The sequence below is a fragment of the Anthonomus grandis genome, chromosome 19, assembly GCF_022605725.1.
Source record: "Anthonomus grandis grandis chromosome 19, icAntGran1.3, whole genome shotgun sequence".
In the NCBI taxonomy this organism is placed as follows: Eukaryota; Metazoa; Arthropoda; class Insecta; order Coleoptera; family Curculionidae; genus Anthonomus; species Anthonomus grandis.
Genome location: NC_065564.1, coordinates 9838961 through 9864230, shown reverse-complemented (window position 1 = coordinate 9864230; position 25270 = coordinate 9838961). Strand labels below are relative to the sequence as shown.

Sequence of the window (25270 nt, the reverse complement as noted above, 5' to 3'; positions counted from 1 at the left end):
GGCCTGTGTTGTGGAGGAAATAGATTAAGAACTAGCAATACATTACACATTTTAATATTATTTGTTGAAAGTGGAAAAGAGAACAATTTAGAAAACCCTTCAATATTTTTCAGAACGGTCGCCAAATTATTTTGAAGGAAGTTGATTAAGGTATTCAAGACTAAATTAAATTCTTTTCTAAAAAAACTGTTTAAAGTAAAAACGCATTCGGTGTCCCTATTATCATCAATTTTTTTTGGTTTCAATCGTCGTCAATGGTAACGATTGAAATCTTCTAACGGCGATACACCTAATTTTTCAGAAAACACTTTTGAACTTTCAATAAGGTTGTCGATTTCCATATCATCATTTCGTATTTTTCTAAGCACAGCTGTAGTTGAGGAAACTGTTTCCACTACATCCAAAATATTTAAGTCATCTTTTTCTAAAGTTACGGTTACACTTTTCATTTTGTAAAATATTATTTTTAAGAAATGTAAAGTGAGAATAAAATCAAAAGAGAGTAATCGCTTATATAAGCCTATTGCAGTTGCCCTACTTTTAGCATCCAAAGTTATGTCAATACTAATAATTTGCAGCACGTTAATAATCGACTCAAATGAGATAATTACAGCTTTGATGCTTTCCGCTCTAGCTGTCCAACGGGTTTTCGACAAATTTTTTAGTAGAAGTGAGTTTTCAATTTGATCTAGTCTTTCTTTAAGACGCTGGAATCGCTTGGTACTAGGAGAAAAAAAAGCATACAATTCTTGTAAAACGTTAAAAGTTTCAGCGATAATGGAACTAGCTTCAACACTATATTGTAGGTATTGGTACGATGGGCTTGACAAGCAATATACGGTATATTGTAGCCAATTGAGTCAGATAGTTTCTGCTGACTGTCTTTAAATTTACCTGACATCGAAGACGCAAAATCATAGGATTGAAAAGATAATTTTGATACATCTATACTACAATTTGTCAAGCACCTGAAAATATCGTTTGCCGTACCTTCACTACTTTTATCTTTTGCTTCTAGAATTGACAGCAAACGCTCTTGAGGGCTACCATTATTGTCAACGTACCTTATGACTACAGATAATATATCTTTATTAGATGAGTCTGGAGTGTGATCTGCCATAACAGTAAAAAATGGGACATTATTAACTTCCTGTACAATTTGTTTTTGAATTTCCTTTCCTAACAGCCCTATAAATTCATTTTGCGATGTTGCACTTAAGTAGCTTGTATGATATGGCCGCAATTTTGACTCATGTAAAAACTTTTTAAGTACTGGATTATGGCGAGATCTAAGTTTAATGATTTGTACAAAGTTTCCACTTTCATTATCATGTCCGCGGAAAGCTATCCCTTGCTTTGCCATAGTCCTGCAAGTATCCAGCATAATTTTGATAACCTTTGAATTCTGGTTGAGTATGCGTTGTTCCTCGATAATGAGATTCCTTTTTTTACGATCAAGCAAAATATTAACATGCTGATATGTTTTTAAAAAAGTACAATAATCCAATAAACCCGACTTGTGAGCTATCGAATTAAAGTGCTGCTGAAGTTTGCCGGCTTTATTTGCTCCAGCGCTTGTCATTTTTCTCCAGTTTCGAACGCCACCTTTTACCCATGATGATTCTGACTTATCCCGTCCAGGACCATTGGGGAAAAGGGAACAAATAAAGAAATAAGCCGAATCGTTTGCAATACTATACTCAAGATATTTAAAATCACTATACCAATGTGGATTAAATCTGTTGTGGCCATCACTAGGGAAAAAAAGTAAATGCGGTTGGTGTGGTCCTAGTTGAATAAGGTAATTTCTTTCTTCCGCTGATTTTACTTACCAGGCTCATGCTCTAAACGTACATTTTCTTTTATTTATAGTTAATTTTTAGGCTAGAATTGGATTCTTTAAAATTTTGGAAATATGTTTGGCAGTGATTTCTTAAGTTTTTGGTGCCCTCCAGTATTTGATCAGCCGCTTCACTCATTTCTATGACGAAAAAGTATTCTTCAACAATTTCCTTATTTTTGGTTTTATCTAAAAATTTTTGCTGCGGCTAGCTGCTTGCTAGCTTCCCCACGCATTTTAGCCACAATAATGAAAGTTTGACAGTTAAAATATCATCTTCTTTAAGTGTGACTTTGGTTTCTGGCATATCGGCTTGAACCTCTACAAAAAATTATATATGTAAATTTACAGGATGTTGTATCGCCATGCGGGACATAGGAAAACCCATGTAATATTACTAATATTTAAGGGGGTCAAATATTGGCTCCCCTAATTATTTTAAGTAAAAAATGTATTAAGGTTAATTAAAGAACACTAAAATCTGCAACTAATCAAATACCTATTACTAGTTTTAATTAACCCGTTTAAGAATTATTGTCAATAATCTTTTCAAAAATTTGACTTTTTTTTAAATTAGAAAATCAATACTATTTATCTAGGGTTTTCTGATTAAAAATCAGTGGTTTTTAAGATGTCGCTTTAGATCGAAATTTTTTTTTGGTAAACACGTAAAAAATTGATATACCGTATCGTTGTATTAAGATGCTAATGTTTACTTCTTAGGAAATAAATTTTGTGGAAGAAAAATATTTACCTGAGTGTTGCATTTCATAAGAAGTACTTGCCTCTTATAGATCATTATAACAAACGTCAGCGTCTTCATCAATAACCATATTTTCTAAAAAATCTCTAATTAATATACAGTCGTGTGACTTATAAAAAGTTATTTTTTGTCCAATTTGGATCGTATTTTTTCTTAAATTTTAAAGGTAGAAAAAATGCACCTTCTCACTAAAATTAAATTTAGTTCATTAAATACCAAGGATGCCATGATAGTCTTTTATGAACAATATTTTAATGAAATCATATTACTTAGGGATTTTCCTAAAAAGAACTTGTACATTGGTTTTTAAAGGACAAGTCAGTTTCAGTGAGAAGGTGCATTTTTTCTACCTTTAAAATAAAAAAAAATCGGATCCAAATCAGACAAAAAATAACTTTTTATAAGGGTGTTTCGCGTTTCGTAAACAAACGGATCACACTGTAGGTATGGAAGGGCGAAACATAAATAAATTTACCTAAATTAGAGTTAAAGTTCTCTATGGACCTGGCATTTGATTTGCTGCATTCGTCAATAGTTGTCTAATTAGGTTCTCTAACTGAACAACCTAAAAATTATTAAATAAGCCAACATTTTCAATTCTAAAATTCCTTTAGTCAAAAAAATAATTAAATATAAAAACAATACATCAATACAACACTTTTTTACCTTTTTTGAGCGATTCCAAACCAACATCTTTTTCCGAGTCTTTCTCTCTTAAGCAAGTTTTTGTTTTTTTTACTGCAATCACGAAAGGATTGTCCAGCGCTCCGACATTTTTAATTTGCACTGTATCCCCATTATGAATTTTTTTTTCATGGGTCTTTTTATAGTCCCTGTTAAAAGTTGCTCCACATCTCACACATTTCACCTGTGCCCGACCGGGGCGTATTTTTTTGCTCAATTAATATTTAAAGCTAATTTCAATAAAAACCAACTGTAGGTATAACAAAAAGGCGACATACAAATACAAAAATTAAACAAATACACATAGCCAAAAATTGTCTTTAAAACACTGTAAGAAAATAAGCCGTTTTCCTGCTTTGTTTCATTAATATGTAATTTAAGGTTTGGAACGGGGGATTCCCCGAGTAATCATCATAACAATGTCAGTTGCTTTTACAGGTCGTTAATGAAACTTCTACCCTATATTGCTGGTTGCCTAGCATATTTGTTTAAATGTATATAATGGTAAGGTAACATGAAAATTCGTAATAGTACCTACTATGAGATTAATGATTAAGTAAGTATATGTATATGCAATTATACATTTTATTGTGTTTACTTAATCCGGTGGAAATTAAAAAATATTCGAATATGTTATTTAAAAAATATACGCTTTTTACTAGAGGTAAACCAACTCGGCCAATTATTTGACCCCCTCGCCCCCCCTCTAAAAGCGCCCCTGCATACTTATCACCCTTTATTGCATCGTACAACTTCTTAATAGCTGCTGATCCACCTTTCCAGTTTATTCTTCTTGGCAAAGGCGCCCATTTCTGATCAAAGTTTAGTTTGTATTCGATTCCTTATGAAGAATACCTGGGCCTCTTAAATCTGTTACACAAGGATCACCTTTCTTGAGCCCAGACCTTATTAAAGAAACGTATTTAATGTCGTCAAAGGACATAAAAAAATTATAATCTACGTATTTGACTTTGTAGGGTTTAATTTTCCTTGCCTATTAAATGATCTGTAAATAATTTGAAGGCGCCTGGATTTCCTTTTTTCTTCTTTGCACTCTCTATTGTAGAATGGACGCTGTCACATTCCATTTGCGAATGTCCCTTTACTAAATAATTTTGAATTATTGTGACATTATTTTTCATTGAATATTGAAGTCAAGTATTTGACAACAAATTGTTTCGGTTTTGAGCACAACATCCATCACTATAAAATATTTGCTTTTTTTGCTTATCTTCCTCTTTAATTTTTGTCTCTAGAAAGTCCGTGAGACAAGATGCGAACCAATTTGCATCTAAGCCGCCTTCACTTTCATGCCATACATAGCAAACGACCCTGTTATCCTTTAAACTATAAACGGTAAAATTGTGACATGCCACTTTTTGTTTAAAGTAAAGCATTCCAGCGGGTAAAAAAGGAACTAGCTGAACCGCTTGGACATAAATATTTCTTAAAACACTGTCCTTGTGCACGTTGCAACGTTTAAACGGGAATATGCGAGATACAGGGTTTTTACATTTCACGATAAGCATATTTCAGATACGAGTATTTATTACTTATTTACTGCGCCGTCGCATAACGTCTAATTTTGATAAGAGGTTTTGCATTTAACACTAAAGAATTTATTGACATGTACTATGCTCGTAACTCGAAAACGCAAAAAATTGAGATACGAGGTTTTGACTTTACGACGACGATATATGTGATATTTATATTTTTTGTTAAAATTCACCAAACGTGATTTTAATAAAATAATGTGATTTTTTAATATTTACCAATAAATTCTCTTTTAGCATATATTCAGAAACAAAACAAGTTGGATCAAGAGTTACAGAAACTTCAAGAAGAGCATTCCAAAATATCTGCCAAGATTAAGATAATCAAGCAAGAAAAAGAGGAACTACGTGTTCAGTACGCTCTAAGTTGCTTAAAAAACAAACGTTCAAAAGCCTCCGAATGGACCCAAGATTATTCTTGGAGCGAGTCATTAAAACAGCTCCTTAGAGAAAAATTTCAGTTTGGCGACTTTCGGCCTCAACAACTTGCAGCTATAAATGCAACATTGTCGGGTAAGGACGTGCTGGTAATAATGCCAACAGCAGGAGGCAAAAGTTTAATTTACCAAATGGCAGCCGCATATGAGAAGAAGTTAACCGTAGTAATATCACCTTTGATTTCCTTGATTGAAGATCAATTACGATATTTGAATACAATCGGTATGAAGGTTGCTACTATTAACTCAGAGAAGTCCTCCACAGAGAAACAGGAGGTAATGAGGGACCTTAAAGATAATAAATTGAATATCATTCTGTTAACACCTGAGTATTTCGCCAAAACGAAAATATTCATGAATAATTTAACAAAGTTATACAAGGAAAGAAATTTGGGTCGATTTGTCATAGGTAAGTTTTTTAATGTTTCAAATATATTACTTTTTATTATTTTTTCATGGGCTTAAAAAATTAAAGCCTTTTGATTTTTTTGTATAAACGACTGGCCAATTCTTTATTGGGTGCCTTCTTCTCTACTTTTAATTGGTCGAAACTCTATAGTTACTAGAAGGGGTAAAGTAAGTAATATTCTACTTAGTACTGCTGTTACTTAATGCTGTCAGTCTCTTTTTAACATATGACTTAGATTTGTTATTACAAGTTAATACATTGACTTTTGCAGCCAAGATCTTAGTTGGTCAGACTTTTATATATATATATGTTATCTCGCACAACTCAAGAACCACTTTTTAAAAAAAATCTATTTGTTAAATATTAAAATTTAAACTGGCATAGTTTCTGCCTATAATTAATCTATATTTCACAATAAAACTTAAACCTATTTATACTAAATCTAACTGCTGACTACGTGAGAACTGTAGATTTCATAATATGGTGTGATCCGATTCAAGGATGCTGATTTAGCGGTTCCCATGAGAAAGGTCGCCCACGTGCATGGGAAGATCCAATATAACATATATACATACACTCCTACGTTCACTAGCTTTCACTTCAAAAAATACGTTCTCCCTCACGACCAGTGCAAGTGCAAGTATGTGAAGCATTGTTGCACCCAAGACCTCAGTTTGCCATAGCGGTATGATTATTCTAACGGCGCATTTAAAATAACGGCGGTAAGCGGATTTTAAATCCGCTAACTTAATAGAAAAACTTTAGATAACAATTATGGTTGTGGTTGAGTACTTTAATTTTCTAGAATATTAAGTCATTACTTATATCTGAAAAAAATGGCTACGTAATAAATATATTATTAAGTATGCAATTTTGATAATGAATTAATTAATTGATAATGATAATTTTTAAGAAATGGAAAGAAGTTAAAGGTTTCGGGGCGGCGTCGATTTCAAATTTTTTTCAGCATACACATACAGTACCGAGCAAAAGTAAAGAACTTTTAATTTTTTAACAAACTTCCTACTTCATTACAAATATTTAAAAAAAAAATCTTAGAATCGGCTCCCTCGGAGAAAAGCTCCCTAAAAAATATTTGGTGAAACAGTGCACTTATAGTAAAATTTTTTCAAAACACTTTAATCTTTCTTTTGGGCAGCCAAAAAGCGACACCTGCTGCACATGTGATGCAAAATTAGACAATGAAGAGCACAAAGAATATTACAAGCAGGCTTATCAACAACAAAAACGAGATATGATGAATGCCGAAAAAAGCCCCAATACAGTGTATTTAGTAACTATGGATCTGCAGCAGACGATGCCTTTGCCAAAATTAACTACCTCCAAAAGTTTTTACTTAAGACAACTCTGGCTTTATAATTTCGGAGTACATGCGGTTAGCAAGTTAGGTGACAAACAATTTTTTTTGACTTGGACGGAGGATGTGTCAACGAAAGGGAGTTTAGAAATAGGTAGCTGTCTGCACACATGCGTTCAAGTGTTTGTAATTTCAAACACCATTGACTACTTAACTATTTGGTCAGATTCATGCGCGGGCCAAAATAAGAATTTCAATATGATTACCCTTTATCAATACTTTATTCTAAAAGGATATTGCAAAACAATTGACCATAAGTTTCCTGAAGTAGGGCACTCTTACATGGATTCTGACCGGGACTTTGGTCGTATAGAAAAGGTGCTGCGAAAACATGCCAACATCTATACTCCTCAAGCGTATCGAGATCTTATCAAATCGGCAAGTGTTAAGAACTCTGTGGTATTTGATATGACAGATCATTTTAAAAAAATTGAGGATATTTCCGAAAAAATGCACCTTGTAAACAAGAAAAAGAATACCTTAAATCAGCAAGTGTGCTTTCGTGACGGTATTAAATGGATTCGAGTGGAAGAATATGGAAGTTATTTATACAAATCAACTTTGGATGAGAATACTCCCTTTTTGAAGGTTGACATTCTTAAACCTAGGTGTCAGAGGATCAAGGCTGAGGATTTTACACTAAATATTATAAAATCCAAAACTAACATCATTTCAGCAGAAAAAATTTTAAATCTAAAAGAGCAACTTTTATTATGTCCATGAGGAGTTCCGATATTTTTATCAAAAAATCATTGATAATGCAGACGATGTCTCCAAGACAAAAAAAAACTAAAAATGCGCAACGAAGAACAGTTTTAAGAATTATAAACCCTTTATCAATTTGAGTTTCCGTTTATTTATATAATATCCTATTTGATAAAAGATCTATGTTACCTATGGTGTGACTTAAATCATTCATCCATTTTTGTAAATTAAAATTCTGTTTTTTTTTAATTGATAAAGAGCTTATGTAACTTTAAAATTGCTTTCAAAAAAATAGCTATTAAAAATATTTTGCGTTTCTAATAAAGATAACTAAAATTTTTTATTAAACATCTGTTTAGATATGCTGACAGTATTTTTTTTAAACCTTCTAAAAAAAAGTAATACATCGAAAACTTTAAACCCATTTTTCTCATATTATTTTTTTTGTGACATGAATCCTTCATCCACTTGCGTCTTCAATTGCGAGGCATCTTCTCTTCATAGATCCGGTTAGATTCCTTAAGGTTTCCTTGGCTATTGATTTCCAAACAGCTTCTACTGTTTGGCACTCAATAGCAACAACTTCTTCATATGACAACATATTACCAGTTAATATTTCTAGATATTTATAGGGGGAGTATGGGGAATATCGATCACTTAAGAAAAAATAATTTCTATTAATAATATATTAGGTATTGGGTCCTAATTTTTTCAAAAAAATATTAGTTTTGGGAATAGGAAAATAATGCATAAGTAGTAAAACATGTTTTAAAAAAGTTTAAGTTTTATTGAAAAAAATAGTGTTACCATATCTGGTCGCTATTAACCATATGCGTTGGGTAATATCGACCGTGCAATATAAAACAAGAAAAACAGTATAAACGCCTTTGTTTGCTTATAACGTTTAATAGGTATAAAATAAATATAATTCTAGAAAACAAATTACCTTATAAACTAAATAAACTTAAATATAATATACACAAATAAACACTGAAAAATTACCACTTTAGAGTTGGCAAAAATGATATATATACACCTGTGTGATTTCCACCCCGGCACATTCAGCGTGCGAAGATTTTCCACAAGGACAGGTCACCCACCATTCCTTATCTTTTCCAAATTCCGTACATATGATGCATGGTTCAGTCGCTTCTTCCGGTTTTTGTACTTTCTTTGTATTCTTTTTTTCTTCGTTCTGATTACCACTGCTTATTATTTTTCTTTTTGTTCCTTTAGCTTCTACTTCTTTCTTTCTGGCTTTCATTTTGTCCTTAACTTCCAATTCTTCTTTGTTGGGAGTTGAAGTAAAGAATTGAGAGTGCGCTTTCTTTCGGTTATTTTCTACCGATCTTAAAAAGCGTGGCATTGGTTGAATATCTGTAAATGAGATAGTTGTACCAATGGTCCTGCCTGGTTCATTATCGGTGTCCTCATCGGTGAAAGAGATTAGACTTGCTTCCGAATCGCTGGAATCACTATCACTTTTATTTTGCTGTGGCTTCTTGAACTGACACAATCCAGATGGCCCTGGTTGAGGTTCGTTCATATCAGTAGTTGATAGGCATATGTTTTTTTTCTTTGTCGATATTGTTATGTTTCTTGCCTAATGTTTTGTTTTTTCCTTCCTCTTCTTCAATGACAACAAATTCTTCTTCATTTATTACCTCTCGATTCATTGGGCATATTCCTGTGGTCTCAAATCCTTTTACACCTTTTTCTATTGTAGCTGTTTTATTATATGCTTTTTTAAATAATTCAGCAATATATATCTGTCCGATCAATTTTTGATAATTTTGAGCCTTTAAAAAATAATCACACTCACGATTATACGCAGTTTTTAAGGGCCCAAAAAAGCAAACATTTAATGGCTGCAACCTGTGTGATGTGTGAGGAGGTAGGGTTACTATGTCTATTCCATTTTCTCTACAAAAGTTGTAGACATTTAATGTGCAATGGTTGTCGATAATAAGTAAGACCCTATCATTAATTGAGCACTTAGTGTGTGTAGCAAACTGTTGATGCCATTCCAAAAAGAGTTCTTCATTGATCCACACATTTTTAGAATTTTTGTAAATTGCATTTACTGGGCCATTTTTCGTAAGCTCATACTTCATTCTTGCTCTGCCAAATATAACTATAGGGGGAATATAGTCCCCCCGCAGCACTCATGGCACAAAACACAGTAACTAATTTGCCACGCTCCCCACTCGTAATGGCGCCAACTTGACGTTGTCCTTTGACAGCTAGAATTTTGGGAGGAAAATGAACAGGAGTTATTCCAGTTTCATCTGCATTGTAAATGCGGTCAGCTCTGAATTTATGCTTTTCATACGCTTGAGGGAGATTCGTAAAAAATAAATCAACTTCTTTCTTGTTAAATCCCTTAACTCGATTTAGCGATGTACTTTTAGGTCTTCTAAGGGAGATCTAAGGATGACGTTTCAAGAAACCATAATGCCACATACTCTTAGATCCTTATTGAAGTTATTAGGTATATTATTAGATTGTGCAAATTGAAACACAATTTTCTTGATTTGAAACCTAGACAACCCATAAAACATTTTAGACATTTTAATTATATAGTTTGCTAGGTCTTCCACTTGAACAGGACTTAATACTGTCTGCCTTCCAAGGCTTTTTTACATTATCAACTTTTCCCCTAAGACGGTCTTGTAGAGTTCCATAGGGCACATTATAGGTTCTGGCGGCCTTCCTTATGCCTAAAGTATTATTTTGAACGGCATTAATGGCTGACGTCATGTCTTTAATATTCCAGGAAGCTCGATTAGTTTTCCTATGGTATTTAAAAGGCATGTTGAAACAAATCTATTAAGAGAAAAAAAACTTTGTTAATAATCGGGTAAAACCAACCAACGTCGGGTAAAACCGATCAGTATGGTCGATTTTACCCGACATTATAGTCTGATTACATTAACCTAACCTACAAAAAATCAAAAAGATTTACGTGGAAAAATTTATAAAATCATAGGTGTCGCTGTACTAAAATTGTTTTAAAGGTTTTTTTAAATCAAAATCGGCGTGGTCGGTATTGCCCGTCTGGTCGGTTTTCCCCATATTACCCCTACCGATCTATAATCCTGCCAATTTTGACAATAGGGTGGGTCCATTTCAATATCAGAGAAGCACCTCCAAATTTGTACCTTTCCACCTCCATGCTTAACAGTGGCCAAGATTTGATCCAAACTATTCATTGGATCAAAACTTGTATTTTGGGACGCCTGATCTATAAAATACCATCCGAAGAAAAAAAATTAACTCTTTTCTATCATGAATCTACTTCGTCCAGTTGAAACTTTTTGTCCACTATTGTCTTAAATGAATTTTCAAGAGCCAAGGCTTTAATTTCAACTCTTAAAGTCAACTTTAAGAGCTGTTTTTCTAGGGCTATCGGTTCTAGGTGAACTTTCTGACGGCTTTATGATTTTTTTGACTTTCTAACTTTTCCTTATAGTTTTGAGAACGATCGAATGAATTAATTCTAACTGCTGGAAATTATTGCTTGTTTAACACCCGATTGATCTTTTGATACCATCAACTATTTTACACATAACGGCAAAGTAATGCCTCAGGGCCATTTTTATAGTCTATGCCTTATTAAATTAACCATTGCATGTCTAATTGTCTATGTCTATTGCATTTAATAAGCAGTGCATACTACATACTTCTGTGTGATGTTTCTCCATGAAATCTAAATTAAAAGCATGAAACCATATGAATACTATCGAATTGATTGATTTGATGAATAATAAGCATATTTATGTAATAATAATAATCCTATAAATTTTATGATTTATGTTGAGTGGACTCAAACATTTGTTGCCCAACTGAATGTTCTTCATTTAAGTAGCTTATATTTCTTTGGATTATATGTCGTCAGCCAGTCCAAAGATGTTAATTATTTTACCATGTAGTCCGCCTTTTCGCGCTACTATCCACAAGATTTTAAAGTACAATTTCGCTCCGTATTCCCCCATCATCGCACCAGACTCGAGGCACTCTTTCCAATAATCCTCATTCGTCTTCTTGTGCTACACGCGAGCGTTGTGTTGTGTTTTCGTCAGCCTCGACGACGAGATTAATTACGCGTAAGTACATAATTATATTGCATAAAATTAAAAAGTAAACTCCTTTTAGCATGGGGAAACATAAGAGAAGACATCGGTCTTCTAGTAGTGAATCGGATAGCGATTCAAAACATAAAAAACTGCATAAAAGACTTGCTAAATTAGAATCTCTTCTTAAAAAACGATCGAGGTCACGCTCACGATCCCGTTTCCCAGCGGAACGGACGAAGCGTCGAGGCCGCTCGACTTCGGTCGGCCGTTCTCGCTCCCCCACTGTGGCTCGATCTAGACTTTCCACGCCTAGTCGGTCCGTGCGGCAAAAACAGGCTGACAATAGTCCGGTGATTTCAGATTTTAATAATAGTTCGAGTGTAGCCCAAGACCCGCGCGGCTTGGCAAGCACATTAGATTACGATGAGAGTATAGCCCATAGTCCAAGCGGCGTGGCATCTCCAACAGATGAACTATTAATTCACAATGATTATGACTTACCAGAGGAGGTTCTCAACATTTTGGGTGATGATCCGTCTATAAAGGATTCTGAACAAGTTAAAGTGCACCCTGCCTTAGCAAGTCGTTGGAGTAATATTTTAATAAAAGGACTGTCTGAGGCGGATACTACTGGTATTTTACAAAAATACAAAATACCGGTTAATTGCCCGTTATTAGTTCCTCCAACACTAAACCCAGAATCATACGCTATTATTCCTCAAAACATTAGAAATAAGGATAATGCATATGTCCAATTTCAGACAAAATTAGGTATGGGCTTAGCTATTTTAGGAAAAAATATTGACGGCATCCTAAACGAAGCGGATAATATGCCTCCACTATGCAAAGAAGTCTTACTACCTGGTTTATCAGATACAGGGCGTCTTCTTACGAGCCTATTTTATGATTTAACCATGGCACGACGCTCTTTCATTTATCCTTATATGAATAAGGATACCAAGGAACTCCTAGAAAAATGTCCTCCCTCTGACCTCCTTTTTGGACCAGATATTTGCGAAAAAATTAAAGCAGCTAAGACTTTGCAAACGGCCAGCAAAGACATGAACCTATTCCCTCAACATCTGGGTTTAAAGCTCCTAGGGTCGCAGGTGGTTTTAGGAAAAAAGAGATGAAAGGGGAGGGGGCAGATAAAGGGAAACCATATAAAAATTTAAACCGGTATCGCCCTGCCCGTCAATCGAGGGAGACGGGACAGCAGAAAGGGCGAACCTCGAAGGACAACTTCAGAGAGAGATACAGAGGAAGGAAATAAACGAGGTATGTTTATACCGAACTGCTGGTCGACTTTCAAAGTTTTGCGAAAATTGGAAATTTATAACTTCAAATTCCATTATTTTAAGATGGATTAAAGGTTACGACATTCCCTTAAGCAAGCCGCCAATCCAAACTAATCCCCCTAGATCTATATCTCTTACTAAAACAGATGAAGAATTTCTATCAAAGGAAATTGATAAATTACTAACACAGGGGGCGATTGTCAAGTGCGAGCCACTTTACGATCAATTTTTATCAAACTTTTTCTTAGCTGAAAAATCAAATGGGAAAAAGCGATTTATTCTCAATTTAAAACAATTTAATGTATTTGTCGAAGCTCCCCATTTTAAACTAGAAGATATTAGAACTGTTTTAAGGCTCATTCAGAAAGATTGGTTTCTAGTTTCCATTGATTTGAAAGACGCTTATTTTTTGGTTTCTATGTCAAATGAATATCGAAAATATTTGCGTTTCGTCTTTAAAAATCAATTATATGAATTTACGTGCCTACCCTTCGGCTTATCATCAGCGCCTCATGGATTTACTAAAATCCTTAAACCAGTTGTACAATATTTTAGAATGCAGAACATCATATGTGTAAATTATCTGGATGATTTTTTAATTTTTGGTGAAACTTTTACGGATTGTAAAATTAAATCTGAAAGAGTTATAAATATTCTAAAATCTTTAGGTTTCATCATAAACCCAGAAAAAAGCATTTTGGTACCTTCAAAAAGGTGTAAATTTTTAGGCTTCATTTTTGATACTAACTCCTTAAAAATAGAGCTTCCTTTAGAAAAAAGGGAAAACATTAAACACTGGATTTTATATTTTCAAGAAACTAATAAAACAAAAATCCGGAAATTTGCTCAATTTATAGGATTATTAATTTCAGCCTGTCCTGCAATAAAATATGGCTGGCTGTATACGAAATTATTCGAAAGGGAAAAATTAAAAGCTCTCCAGGAAAATGATATGAATTTTAATAAATTTATGATAATTCCTTCCTTATCAGATTTCTCATGGTGGTTGCAAAACATCGACTATTCTTATAACGATATCAAACAAGATTCCTTTAATTTAGAAATTTTCACAGACTCTTCACTTTCTGGATGGGGAATTTATTGTAATAATGAGGGAACTCATGGTTGGTGGACTTTTGAAGATAAAAAGAACCACATAAATTTCTTGGAACTTCAAGCTATTTTTATAGGTCTTAAATGTTTTGCTAGATCATTGAGAAATTGCAACATTTTGGTACGTTGTGACAATACAACAGCCGTGGCCTGTATAAACCGCATGGGCAGCGTAAAATACCCTAACCTGCACGATCTATCCAGAATGATTTGGCAGTGGTGCGAGCAACGCAATTTATGGGTTTTTGCATCCTATATTAATACCAAGGACAACTGGAAGGCAGACTTAGAGTCGCGAGCTTTACAATCCGAGACTGAATGGTCTTTAGCTAATTATGCATTTGATCGTATTACTCGAAGGTTCGGGGTTCCAGATGTGGACTTATTTGCCTCCAGTAGTAATTTCAAATGTAGAAAATACATTTCTTGGCTAAGAGACCCAGGTGCCTATGCTTGCGATGCTTTCACCCTTTCATGGAAAAATTTACATTTTTATGCCTTCCCTCCATTCGCGGTAATTTTAAGGGTTTTACAAAAAATAATACAAGACAAGGCTGAGGGTATCTTAGTGGTACCGTATTGGCAATCTCAAGCATGGTATCCACTTTTCGTAAAACTTTGCGTCGAAGACCCCATTTTACTTGAACCACACCTCAATCTTTTGGTTTGTCCTTTTAGCAAAAAGCCCCACCCATTATCTGCGAGTCTTACCTTGGTAGCCGCGAGACTATCCGGAAGTCTCTAATACTACAACAAGTACCGGAGTGTGCCATTGAGACAACATTACTCTCACTATCGGAGGCAACCATTAAACAATACGGAGTCACTTACAAACTTTGGTGGGAGTTTTGTAAAGAACAAAATCTCAACATGTTTGAAGCAAATATAAAAGAGGTAATACTGTTTTTACAGAATGTTTTAAGTAAATCCCAGAATTTATATGGTACATTTAACTCTCACAGAGCAGCACTATCTTTAATTTTGCCTATTAAAATAGGAGAGAACCCAATAATTAAACGGTTTATGAAGGGCGTTTTAAGGATGAGGCCCCAAACACCTCGTTATAATTCTATTTGGGATTTAAAAACTATTTTTGATTATTTCGACAAAAATCCTGCCGAGAATTTAAAACAGTTATCTTATAAGTTGGTTACTCTTTTAGTACTGGCCACAGGTCAAAGGCTACAAACCATTAGCCTTATTAGAGTTCCAAATATTAGACCTTACAAAGGAGGACTTCAAATTCTAATTGAAGATAGAATTAAAACGTCCGGTGTAAATGTAAAACAACCTTGCCTTCATTTACCAAAATTTGAAGAATTGCCAAATCAATGCGTTGTCTCTTGCTTACATCAATACTTGAAACTTACAGAGAATCTGAGGAATAAAGATAGTGACTATCTATTTATAACCATTCAAAAGCCACATAAGACTGCTTCAAAACCAACCCTCAGTCGTTGGGTAAAATGTACCTTAGATCTAGCTGGTATTGATACGAATATATTTACATCGCACTCAGGAAGGCATGCTTCGACATCTTCAGCCCGAAGAGCTGGCGTATCGATAGATCTTATTAAAGATTCTGCTGGATGGAGCAAAAGTTCGAGTACCTTTGCGAAGTTTTATGATCGGCCTCTAATAGAAAGAGACCAATTTGCTTTTTGTATTTTTAACAGTTAATTTGTTATTTTGTTTATATTTTGTTTATTCTGTCTACACTTAAATTTTTTGCTGCACATGTAAATGTATATTTTTATTTAACATATGCATTTATGCGAATATTTTAATTTAAAATTAAGTTGCAGACTGGATTTAAGCTGTAAGCATTTAATCTATATATATGGAAGTTTTGTCAAATAAAATGGGTCTCCTATATACACATTTTGGGATTTGATATGATTATGATGTTTTAATTCATAACCTTCATTAATCTTTAAACATCCTACATGGTAAAATAATTAACATCTTTGGACTGGCTGACGACATATAATTTAACGATCAAATGAACTTACCTGAAGTTCGATCGAAATTATATTAGTCAGCCAGTCCAAAGATGTTAATCTCCCTCCCAACCACACCCGAAGGTTATGAATCAAAAACTATAGGACTACTTTTAACAGAATGAGGATTATTGGAAAGAGTGCCTCGAGTCTGGTGCGATGATGGGGGAATACGGAGCGAAATTGTACTTTAAAATCTTGTGGATAGTAGCGCGAAAAGGCGGACTACATGGTAAAATAATTAACATCTTTGGACTGGCTGACTAATATAATTTCGATCGAACTTCAGGTAAGTTCATTTGATCGTTAAATTATTTCCCTTAAATCCCCCAAATTTTCACTTCTTTCTGTATAAACTTAATTTTTTCGATACGTCCATCGAAAAGGCTATTGGACTATTTGGTGGCCAGTTAATACAACCAAGAGTTCCAATCCCCTCATTAAAACGATTATTTAAAAAAAAATCTTACTGGCATAAAGTTATGAGGCGGGGCGCCGTCGTGATGCTATATATTATTGGTTTATTCTTTAGGAGAAATTTCTTCTAAAAACTGAAGATATCTATTTTCATTAAAATTTTGTGCAAGTATCATTTTGTAAAGATGATATCCATATTTATGTAGCACTCTTTAAATTGAAGACCGCGTTAGCTAATCGTGTTTTTTTTCTCTGAATACGGTGATATTCAGCGTCCCGCTTGCTTCGGCACCATTATTGTTGTATTTGTAAAAAATCTTTTCTTTTTCCTTATATATATATTCAAAAAATATAGAAAAAACATTAACAGTGACAGCCCGATAAATAACTTTATTTACTTTTTTATTAACGACGAACGTCATAGTAACGGGGATTTAGTCAAACAATTTTTTTTTAACCCTAAATATTTGGAGAAAAGCTAAACCAAACGGTAATATACTATATATTTTTGAAATGAGAAGAAAAAGGTCTTTAATTTAATATACATAAATATACAGGGTGTTCTATTTGCCATGTGTGGCTATTGCTATTTCCGAAACTATAAGAGATTCGAGGGCGGTTAAATTAGAAGAAAGTTGCCAATTTTGATGCTTATTCTAAATCCTTTTATAGCGTTGCAAAATGTTTATTAGTTTGTGAGTTACAGGGTGATTTATAAAAAACGCCAAATTTTATTTTAATTATTATTTCCAAAAATATTGATTTTAGAAACTTACTTTTAATGACAGTTTTAGATTTTTTTATGCTCTACCAAACTTCACGTTTAATTTTTTTTTGTGAGTTTGGTATCTTGGCAACGGCTATCAACTTCTTTTTTTAAATACGGACCTGCATTTTTTATTCCTTTTAAAATTATGTATCTCATTCATACGTTTTCCAACGTTTCGACGTATTAATAACCATTATCGGGAATTTTTCTTTAATGCGGGCCTGATTTTTTTAACTTCCAAATTAATTACTTATTAATATACAAAAAAGTTTTTTTTTAATCGGTAATTAAAAATATGTATAAATGCTAAAATAATATAAAAGTGGCAATATTAATAATAATTCCACTTTAGACACAAAATGACTTGGTTTTTTAAATAACCTTTACAGACTGTACAATTTGTTTAGCTGTCATCAATTTAAATATTCAATAATCATCTGCCGAATAACATAATTGCTTCCAAATGTTAAAACATCAATATTAAAAGGAGGTAATTAAAAAAATAAATATTACAACAATGATCTGACTAACTTTATAAGAAATTTATTTTTAATAAACAATATAATAATAAACAAAAATAAATCCAAAACTTATTAAAAATAAATAAAGGCTATTAAATAATATGTACATAATAATGAAATAAATTCTTAATAATCTAAATGTTCGAAATGACCACCATTATTTTGTAAGCGTTTGCGCGCATCGGTTACAATTTTTGTTTGAATTTGAAGAAGTAGTCCATATTTGCAGTGGAGTTAATATGTCAAAGGGTAACTAAAATAGTTTCGGACATATAAGATGTCCATCATCAGGGATCTATAAAGAACCGAGGAAACTTATAAGCTAAAGATTAAAAGTGTTGAAATATTATAGTATAGTTATTTCAAATCTTTTAATCTTTAGCTTATAAGTTTCCTCGGTTCTTTATAGATCCCTGATGATGGACATCTTATATGTCCGAAACATGTAGGATAGATAGTTTTTCTAATAAATTTAGTGGAGGATGACCGAAACTATTTTAGTTACCCTTTTGTTTGAATGTTGTTGAATGAATTGAAATTTTATTGCACGCTTCTCTTATTGTTAAATTTAAGTCCTCTACATTTTGAGGCGTAGTTTAATAAACCTGGTTCTTAATAAAACCTCATATAGAAAAATCCATGGGTGTTATGTCAGGTGATCTTGTGGGCCAATTTATAGGACCGTTATTACCAATCCAACAAATATTAACATGAATAAAAACTGCCGCAAAAGATTGATGAGTTCTGTCAAAAATATAATTTTTGTTTAGTAACCATGACAACGCAGACTTCAACTACTGTCATAGCCAACTAAATTGAATGGATAATATCAATAAGTATCATAATTTTAAAGTACATTTTTTAACGTTTAGATGAGGGTGCATCGGGTTTAACACAAATAACAACTAGTTTAATAAGCTTAATCTTTTAATTAATTTAATTTTAAATCATGAGGAAAAAAATAAAAATTTAAAAATTATTTAAGTTTTTAGCAATTAAAAAAGTAAGATCCGCCCTAAGGAAAAATTCCTGATGATGATACACGTTGAAACGTTGGGAAACATATGAACGAGGTAAATCATTTTAAAGGGAATAAAAAATGCAATTCAAAATAAGTTATAAAAAATGCAGGTCCGTTTTGAAAAAAAAAGTTGATAGCCGTTGCCAAAAAAAAATTAAGGTGAAAATTAAAGTTTTGTAGAGCACAAAAATTTATAAAACTTTATAATTAAAAGTAAGTGTCGAAAACCAATAGTTTTGAAAATAATAATTAAAATACAATTTGGCGTTTTTTATAAATCACCATGTAATTCACAAACTAATGGACATTTTGCAACGCTGTAAAAGGATTTAAAATAAGTATCAAATTTTTTTTCTAATTTAACTGCCCTCGTATCTCCTATAGTTTCGGAAATAGCAATAGTCACGCATAGAAAATAGGACACGCTGTATATACAACGTGTTCCATTAAAAAAATAAAAAGAGGTAAGTTTATAGTTCCTAAAATCTTCTATAGATTTTGCCATTTAATTTGGCCGGTAGTTCAAACGGCCCAATTAATGAAATAAAATTGATTTAAATTATGAATATTTAATATTGCCGCCCTGTGAAAACTAGATTCGTCTGACCATAAAATTTTGTTAAAAAATTGTGGGTTCTACCTATTGCGACGAAGCCTTTCTTTACAAATTTTCCACCCTCTTGTCGTAATCACCCGCTAATAGATCTTAAAGCCTTTGTACATGATAGGGGTGCAACTGGTTTCTTCGTAGAATACGGTGAACTGTTGTTCTCGGAATATTAGACCGTCTTGATATGCGAAGAACACTAGTTGAAGGTTTTCCTGTTCTGTGAGGATTTTCAGGAATCTGCTCCTCCATAAATGCGTTGAAACACCCTGTAGTCGGGATATCGTTCACGCTTTTCCCTTTCAGTCGTTCGAACGTTTCCATTACAAAACCCATAAACATAATGCATTTTGGCAACAAATAAACACATTGCATATTTGTGCATTCTCACGGACGGTATAAGGCATCATGCGTTAACTTATAATACAAAAATAATACAAAATAGCAATTACCTAGCCGAGACCTGGACAACACAATACTACCCATTTAAATTATCACGACCAATCAACATTCTTCAAACAAAAAGCTGCAGATTAATCGATCAATGAATACATTGACCCATTTATTAAAAATATGTCTTTTTTGAACTTTTTTGAACTACTTTGTGAGTACCTTTATTTATTTTTTCAAGATTTTTTTTGCCTATTCCTTGAAAGAATCAAAATTTTATTAGACAATAACAAATAATGCATTTAAGTTGTACCTTGCTAGAATCAGTATAAATCGTAGACGTTTTTAAGCTACAGGATCACTCTTATGGCTTACATTTTTCTCGAAAAAAAATTACAAAGTTAAGTACTTATTTTAAAGGCTTTTATTTAATAAGGTGCTGGAATTTAAAAATGCACCAACCTACTATACCGTTTAACTATTTACAATTGCATAAGAACATAGAGGGTGATTTTGATTGAAAATGACCCCCTGTTTGAGTTTGATCCATCTTCGTTCCTTTGTAGCTCGTTTTTAATCGAAACAATATTTTTTAGATGAAGTTCATTGTTGCTCCAATTGGGGCCACGACTTTAGAACAGATTATATGGCATTGTCCCTTTTGAAAAGCCAATTTCCAGATATTCCAATTCTTGGATTGACAGCCACTGCGACACCCGCTGTAATTGTGGACATTCAAAAAATTCTAGAAATTCCTGACTCGGTAATCATTACTTCCCCATATAACAGGCCAAACCTGTTTTACAAGGTATGCACCACATATAAAACTTATTATTTTTAAGGTTTCGCTTGAAGGACTTGAAATACATGTTTTTTTGGACTCCTTTGCACTTTTTTATTTTTAATTTTTTTTTATATTTTTATTAAATGTAAATCATCGGAAAGATGAATTTTTGAATTAAAGACTGGCATACTTCAATTTGTTGTTTTAATCATAATAGTAGAGCTCAAATAAAACTTTAAGTACACTTAACGTACTCTACATATAGTAGATCGAAGTTTTGTATTACCATAATTTTCCGAAAGTTTTTTTTAATAGATTAGAAACTGATTCATTGATTATGCAGGTCTACAAAATAAAACTTTTTGAGAGATAGTTTTAATTTGATAAGTGATTTTATATAAATCTGATACAATGATTTCAATTTTGTCATCCATTTGTTTTTGCAAATCCCAAAAAATAAATAATATAAGCCATAAATACAAATACATTTATTTATTTAAGAAAAACATCATGCATAAGCACGATAATAATAATAATAATAATAATAATAATAATCTTGAGTTTAGTTGTGGGATGGGATCGAAGGAATAAAAACAAACGTCACTTTATGTACTGGCCAACGTTTCGCAATAATTTTATTGCTTCATCAGGGCCCTAAGGTAACAAAAAAGACACAATAAAAAAGATTATTGATATAAACAAAATTCAACTTTTTGGGGTTATGTTGATACCACCAAAAAAAGAGAAAAAAACAGAAAAACAAAAAAAAAAAAAAAAAAACAACAAAATCTTAGATTTGAATTAAAAAAAAAAATACACAACAAAAAAAAAATGATAAAATTGCTTACATAACAGTGTGATTTTGCTTGTCATAAAAAATCATGTTTACAGGACACACAGGTAACATAGAATATATAAAATATTATTTTTTTAACAAAAACGGTTTAAATTGATGGGTTGCATCACAGACAGTTGCTTTAAAATTGATTCTACGGTGTACAATAATAATTTAGCATCTAGCCAGAAAAACCGGGTATGCGAGAACACAATAGACGCATTCTTTTTAGTGATAAGAACCAAAACAGTCCCAAAAGTTTACATTTTGATTTGATCTATTAGATTAAAATAAGAAGAACTTAGATTGTCTATATCCGTTCTTTTATTTACCGCATTATTATGTTTTTTTATGTTTATCATTTCGGCTAGAAGTCTCTTTTTAAAAAGCTGCTGTTGGCCCATAATTGTAGTCTTGCCAAAATTAAAATTGTGTCCTGTATTCATTTTGTGCTCAGCTAAAGCAGTAGGGTTTTTTTTAAGGGCTAAATTCCTACAATCATACTCATGTTCGTATAGGCGCTGCCTCAAATATCTACCCGTCTGACCAATGTAACACACATCACACCCAGAGCAAGGTATTTTATAAATAATGTTAGAATGTAAATCAAAGGCGTCTTTAGTTTAAAGCTTCGTAAAGAAATGTTTTCTTACCGAGTTTTCACTTCTTTCTGAGATTTTAATAACATCAGATTTTGATTGTATGGTCTTTTTAATTTTATGAGAAAGTGTGTTAATGTAAGGAATCTTGAAATAAGCCAATTGATTATTTTCATTGTTTCGTGTAATTTTTTGAGTAATGTTCTCGGTGTCGTTAATTATTTTTTTAATAATTGATAGGGGGTAGTTGTTTTTCTTTAAAATTGTCTGAACATAATGAAGGTTTTTTTTTATGATATTCTGGACTAGAAAGTCTCAAGCACCGATGTTTTAGGTTTTTTATTACATTTATTTTGTGTGTCATAGGATGTTCTGAAAAATAATTTAAAATGCGTTCTGAAAAAGTTGGTTTTTGATACCAATCTGTTTTTATGGTACCATCTGTGGATCTTATGACTTTAACATCCAAAAATGGAAGACAACAGTTAATTTCTTGTTCGATAGTGAATTGCAAACGTGGATGGAAACTATTGAAGACTAATAGAATTTCGTTTTCTTTTTTATTTGGAATTGCCGTGATTATGTCATCAACGTACCTACAGAAAAAAGGTACATTAAAAGATAGTTCAGAAATACACTGATCTTGTAGTTGTGCCATTACAATGTCTGAGCATATTGGGGACATGCAGTTTCCCATTCCTAGGCCAAAAATTTGGGTATAGAAATTTTCACCATGTTGGAAATAATTATTCTTAATACAAAAATTAAAAAGAAAAACAACTGTTTCAAGGTCTAGCGATGTATTAGGCCGGATAAGATGCCACTTTTGGGTGATTATATCAGTTACTAGGTCCACCGGTATATTAGTAAATAAAGAAACAACATCCAACGATACGGGTGGTGTCCCCAATTTATGAATTTTTGGTAAAAAATAGATTTTGGGAGCGACACCATTATTAATTTTTAACCATTTTTGTTGTTCAATCGATATCATTTTTTTATCAAAAAGTTGTGATATAATTTTGTTAGTTTTACTTTGAATGTTTATGGTAGGATTTTTATTTAATTTTTTATAAGTTTCAGTATCATTGAGAGCATTAATTATCCTTTGGTCAAAGTCATACTTGTTTTGGATTACGGTGCAATTACCCTTATCTGCTTTCGTGATTACAAGCTCTTTATGGCTACGTATAAATTGTATAGTTTTACTTGTACTTTTCTTGAAATTATTGTTAGTATTTTTGCAAAATTTGTTTGACTTAATATGGTTTGTAATAATATTTATACACCTATTACGCAAGTCAATCCTAGTTGGTTCATCAAATTTTTCAAAAATGTATTCAATGTCTATGATCAGCTGTTCGATTGGCACTTTGTTAGTGGGGTAAGGAAGATTAAATTTATCTCCTAAACTTAATAGGTATTTTACATCATTCGGAATGTCTATATTTGTTAAATTGATAATCCATTTATCATTAACATTGTAACTGGACATGCAACTATCATTACGTTGTTTGCTAAGTAAAGATTTGAACTTTTTTATTTGCTTGTCCAGTTACAATGTTAATGATAAATGGATTATCAATTTAACAAATATAGACATTCCGAATGATGTAAAATACCTATTAAGTTTAGGAGATAAATTTAATCTTCCTTACCCCACTAACAAAGTGCCAATCGAACAGCTGATCATAGACATTGAATACATTTTTGAAAAATTTGATGAACCAACTAGGATTGACTTGCGTAATAGGTGTATAAATATTATTACAAACCATATTAAGTCAAACAAATTTTGCAAAAATACTAACAATAATTTCAAAAAAAGTACAAGTAAAACTATACAATTTATACGTAACCATAAAGAGCTTGTAATCACGAAAGCAGATAAGGGTAATTGCACCGTAATCCAAAACAAGTATGACTTTGACCAAAGGATAATTAATGCTCTCAATGATACTGAAACTTATAAAAAATTAAATAAAAATCCTACCATAAACATTCAAAGTAAAACTAACAAAATTATATCACAACTTTTTGATAAAAAAATGATATCGATTGAACAACAAAAATGGTTAAAAATTAATAATGGTGTCGCTCCCAAAATCTATTTTTTACCAAAAATTCATAAATTGGGGACACCACCCGTATCGTTGGATGTTGTTTCTTTATTTACTAATATACCGGTGGACCTAGTAACTGATATAATCACCCAAAAGTGGCATCTTATCCGGCCTAATACATCGCTAGACCTTGAAACAGTTGTTTTTCTTTTTAATTTTTGTATTAAGAATAATTATTTCCAACATGGTGAAAATTTCTATACCCAAATTTTTGGCCTAGGAATGGGAAACTGCATGTCCCCAATATGCTCAGACATTGTAATGGCACAACTACAAGATCAGTGTATTTCTGAACTATCTTTTAATGTACCTTTTTTCTGTAGGTACGTTGATGACATAATCACGGCAATTCCAAATAAAAAAGAAAACGAAATTCTATTAGTCTTCAATAGTTTCCATCCACGTTTGCAATTCACTATAGAACAAGAAATTAACTGTTGTCTTCCATTTTTGGATGTTAAAGTCATAAGATCCACAGATGGTACCATAAAAACAGATTGGTATCAAAAACCAACTTTTTCAGAACGCATTTTAAATTATTTTTCAGAACATCCTATGACACACAAAATAAATGTAATAAAAAACCTAAAACATCGGTGCTTGAGACTTTCTAGTCCAGAATATCATAAAAAAAAACCTTCATTATGTTCAGACAATTTTAAAGAAAAACAACTACCCCCTATCAATTATTAAAAAAATAATTAACGACACCGAGAACATTACTCAAAAAATTACACGAAACAATGAAAATAATCAATTGGCTTATTTCAAGATTCCTTACATTAACACACTTTCTCATAAAATTAAAAAGACCATACAATCAAAATCTGATGTTATTAAAATCTCAGAAAGAAGTGAAAACTCGGTAAGAAAACATTTCTTTACGAAGCTTTAAACTAAAGACGCCTTTGATTTACATTCTAACATTATTTATAAAATACCTTGCTC

The 25270-nt window shown here is 32.4% G+C and overlaps 2 protein-coding genes across 3 annotated transcripts in view; both read left to right on the top strand.

Moving 5' to 3' along the window:
• The window catches only part of LOC126747534 (ATP-dependent DNA helicase Q1-like), a 130688-nt gene that overhangs the window by 3813 nt on the left and 101605 nt on the right, over positions 1-25270 (top strand). For both annotated transcript variants that reach the window (XM_050456252.1, XM_050456251.1), the window contains exons 2-3: positions 5078-5686; positions 20578-20789. In XM_050456252.1, the coding sequence (XP_050312209.1) occupies positions 5078-5686; positions 20578-20789 (821 nt within the window). The remainder of the gene's footprint in view (positions 1-5077; positions 5687-20577; positions 20790-25270) is intronic.
• LOC126747546 (uncharacterized) lies at positions 11658-15836 on the top strand. Its single transcript, XM_050456270.1, has 2 exons — positions 11658-13123; positions 14935-15836. Exon 1 carries the CDS (start codon positions 11926-11928, stop codon positions 12976-12978), a length of 1053 nt encoding a protein of 350 aa, XP_050312227.1. The 5' UTR covers positions 11658-11925; the 3' UTR covers positions 12979-13123; positions 14935-15836.

Bases quoted from the DNA above. Each gene is read 5' to 3' on its own strand.
- LOC126747546 (XM_050456270.1), top strand. From the start codon at position 11,926: ATGGGGAAACATAAGAGAAGACATCGGTCTTCTAGTAGTGAATCGGAT.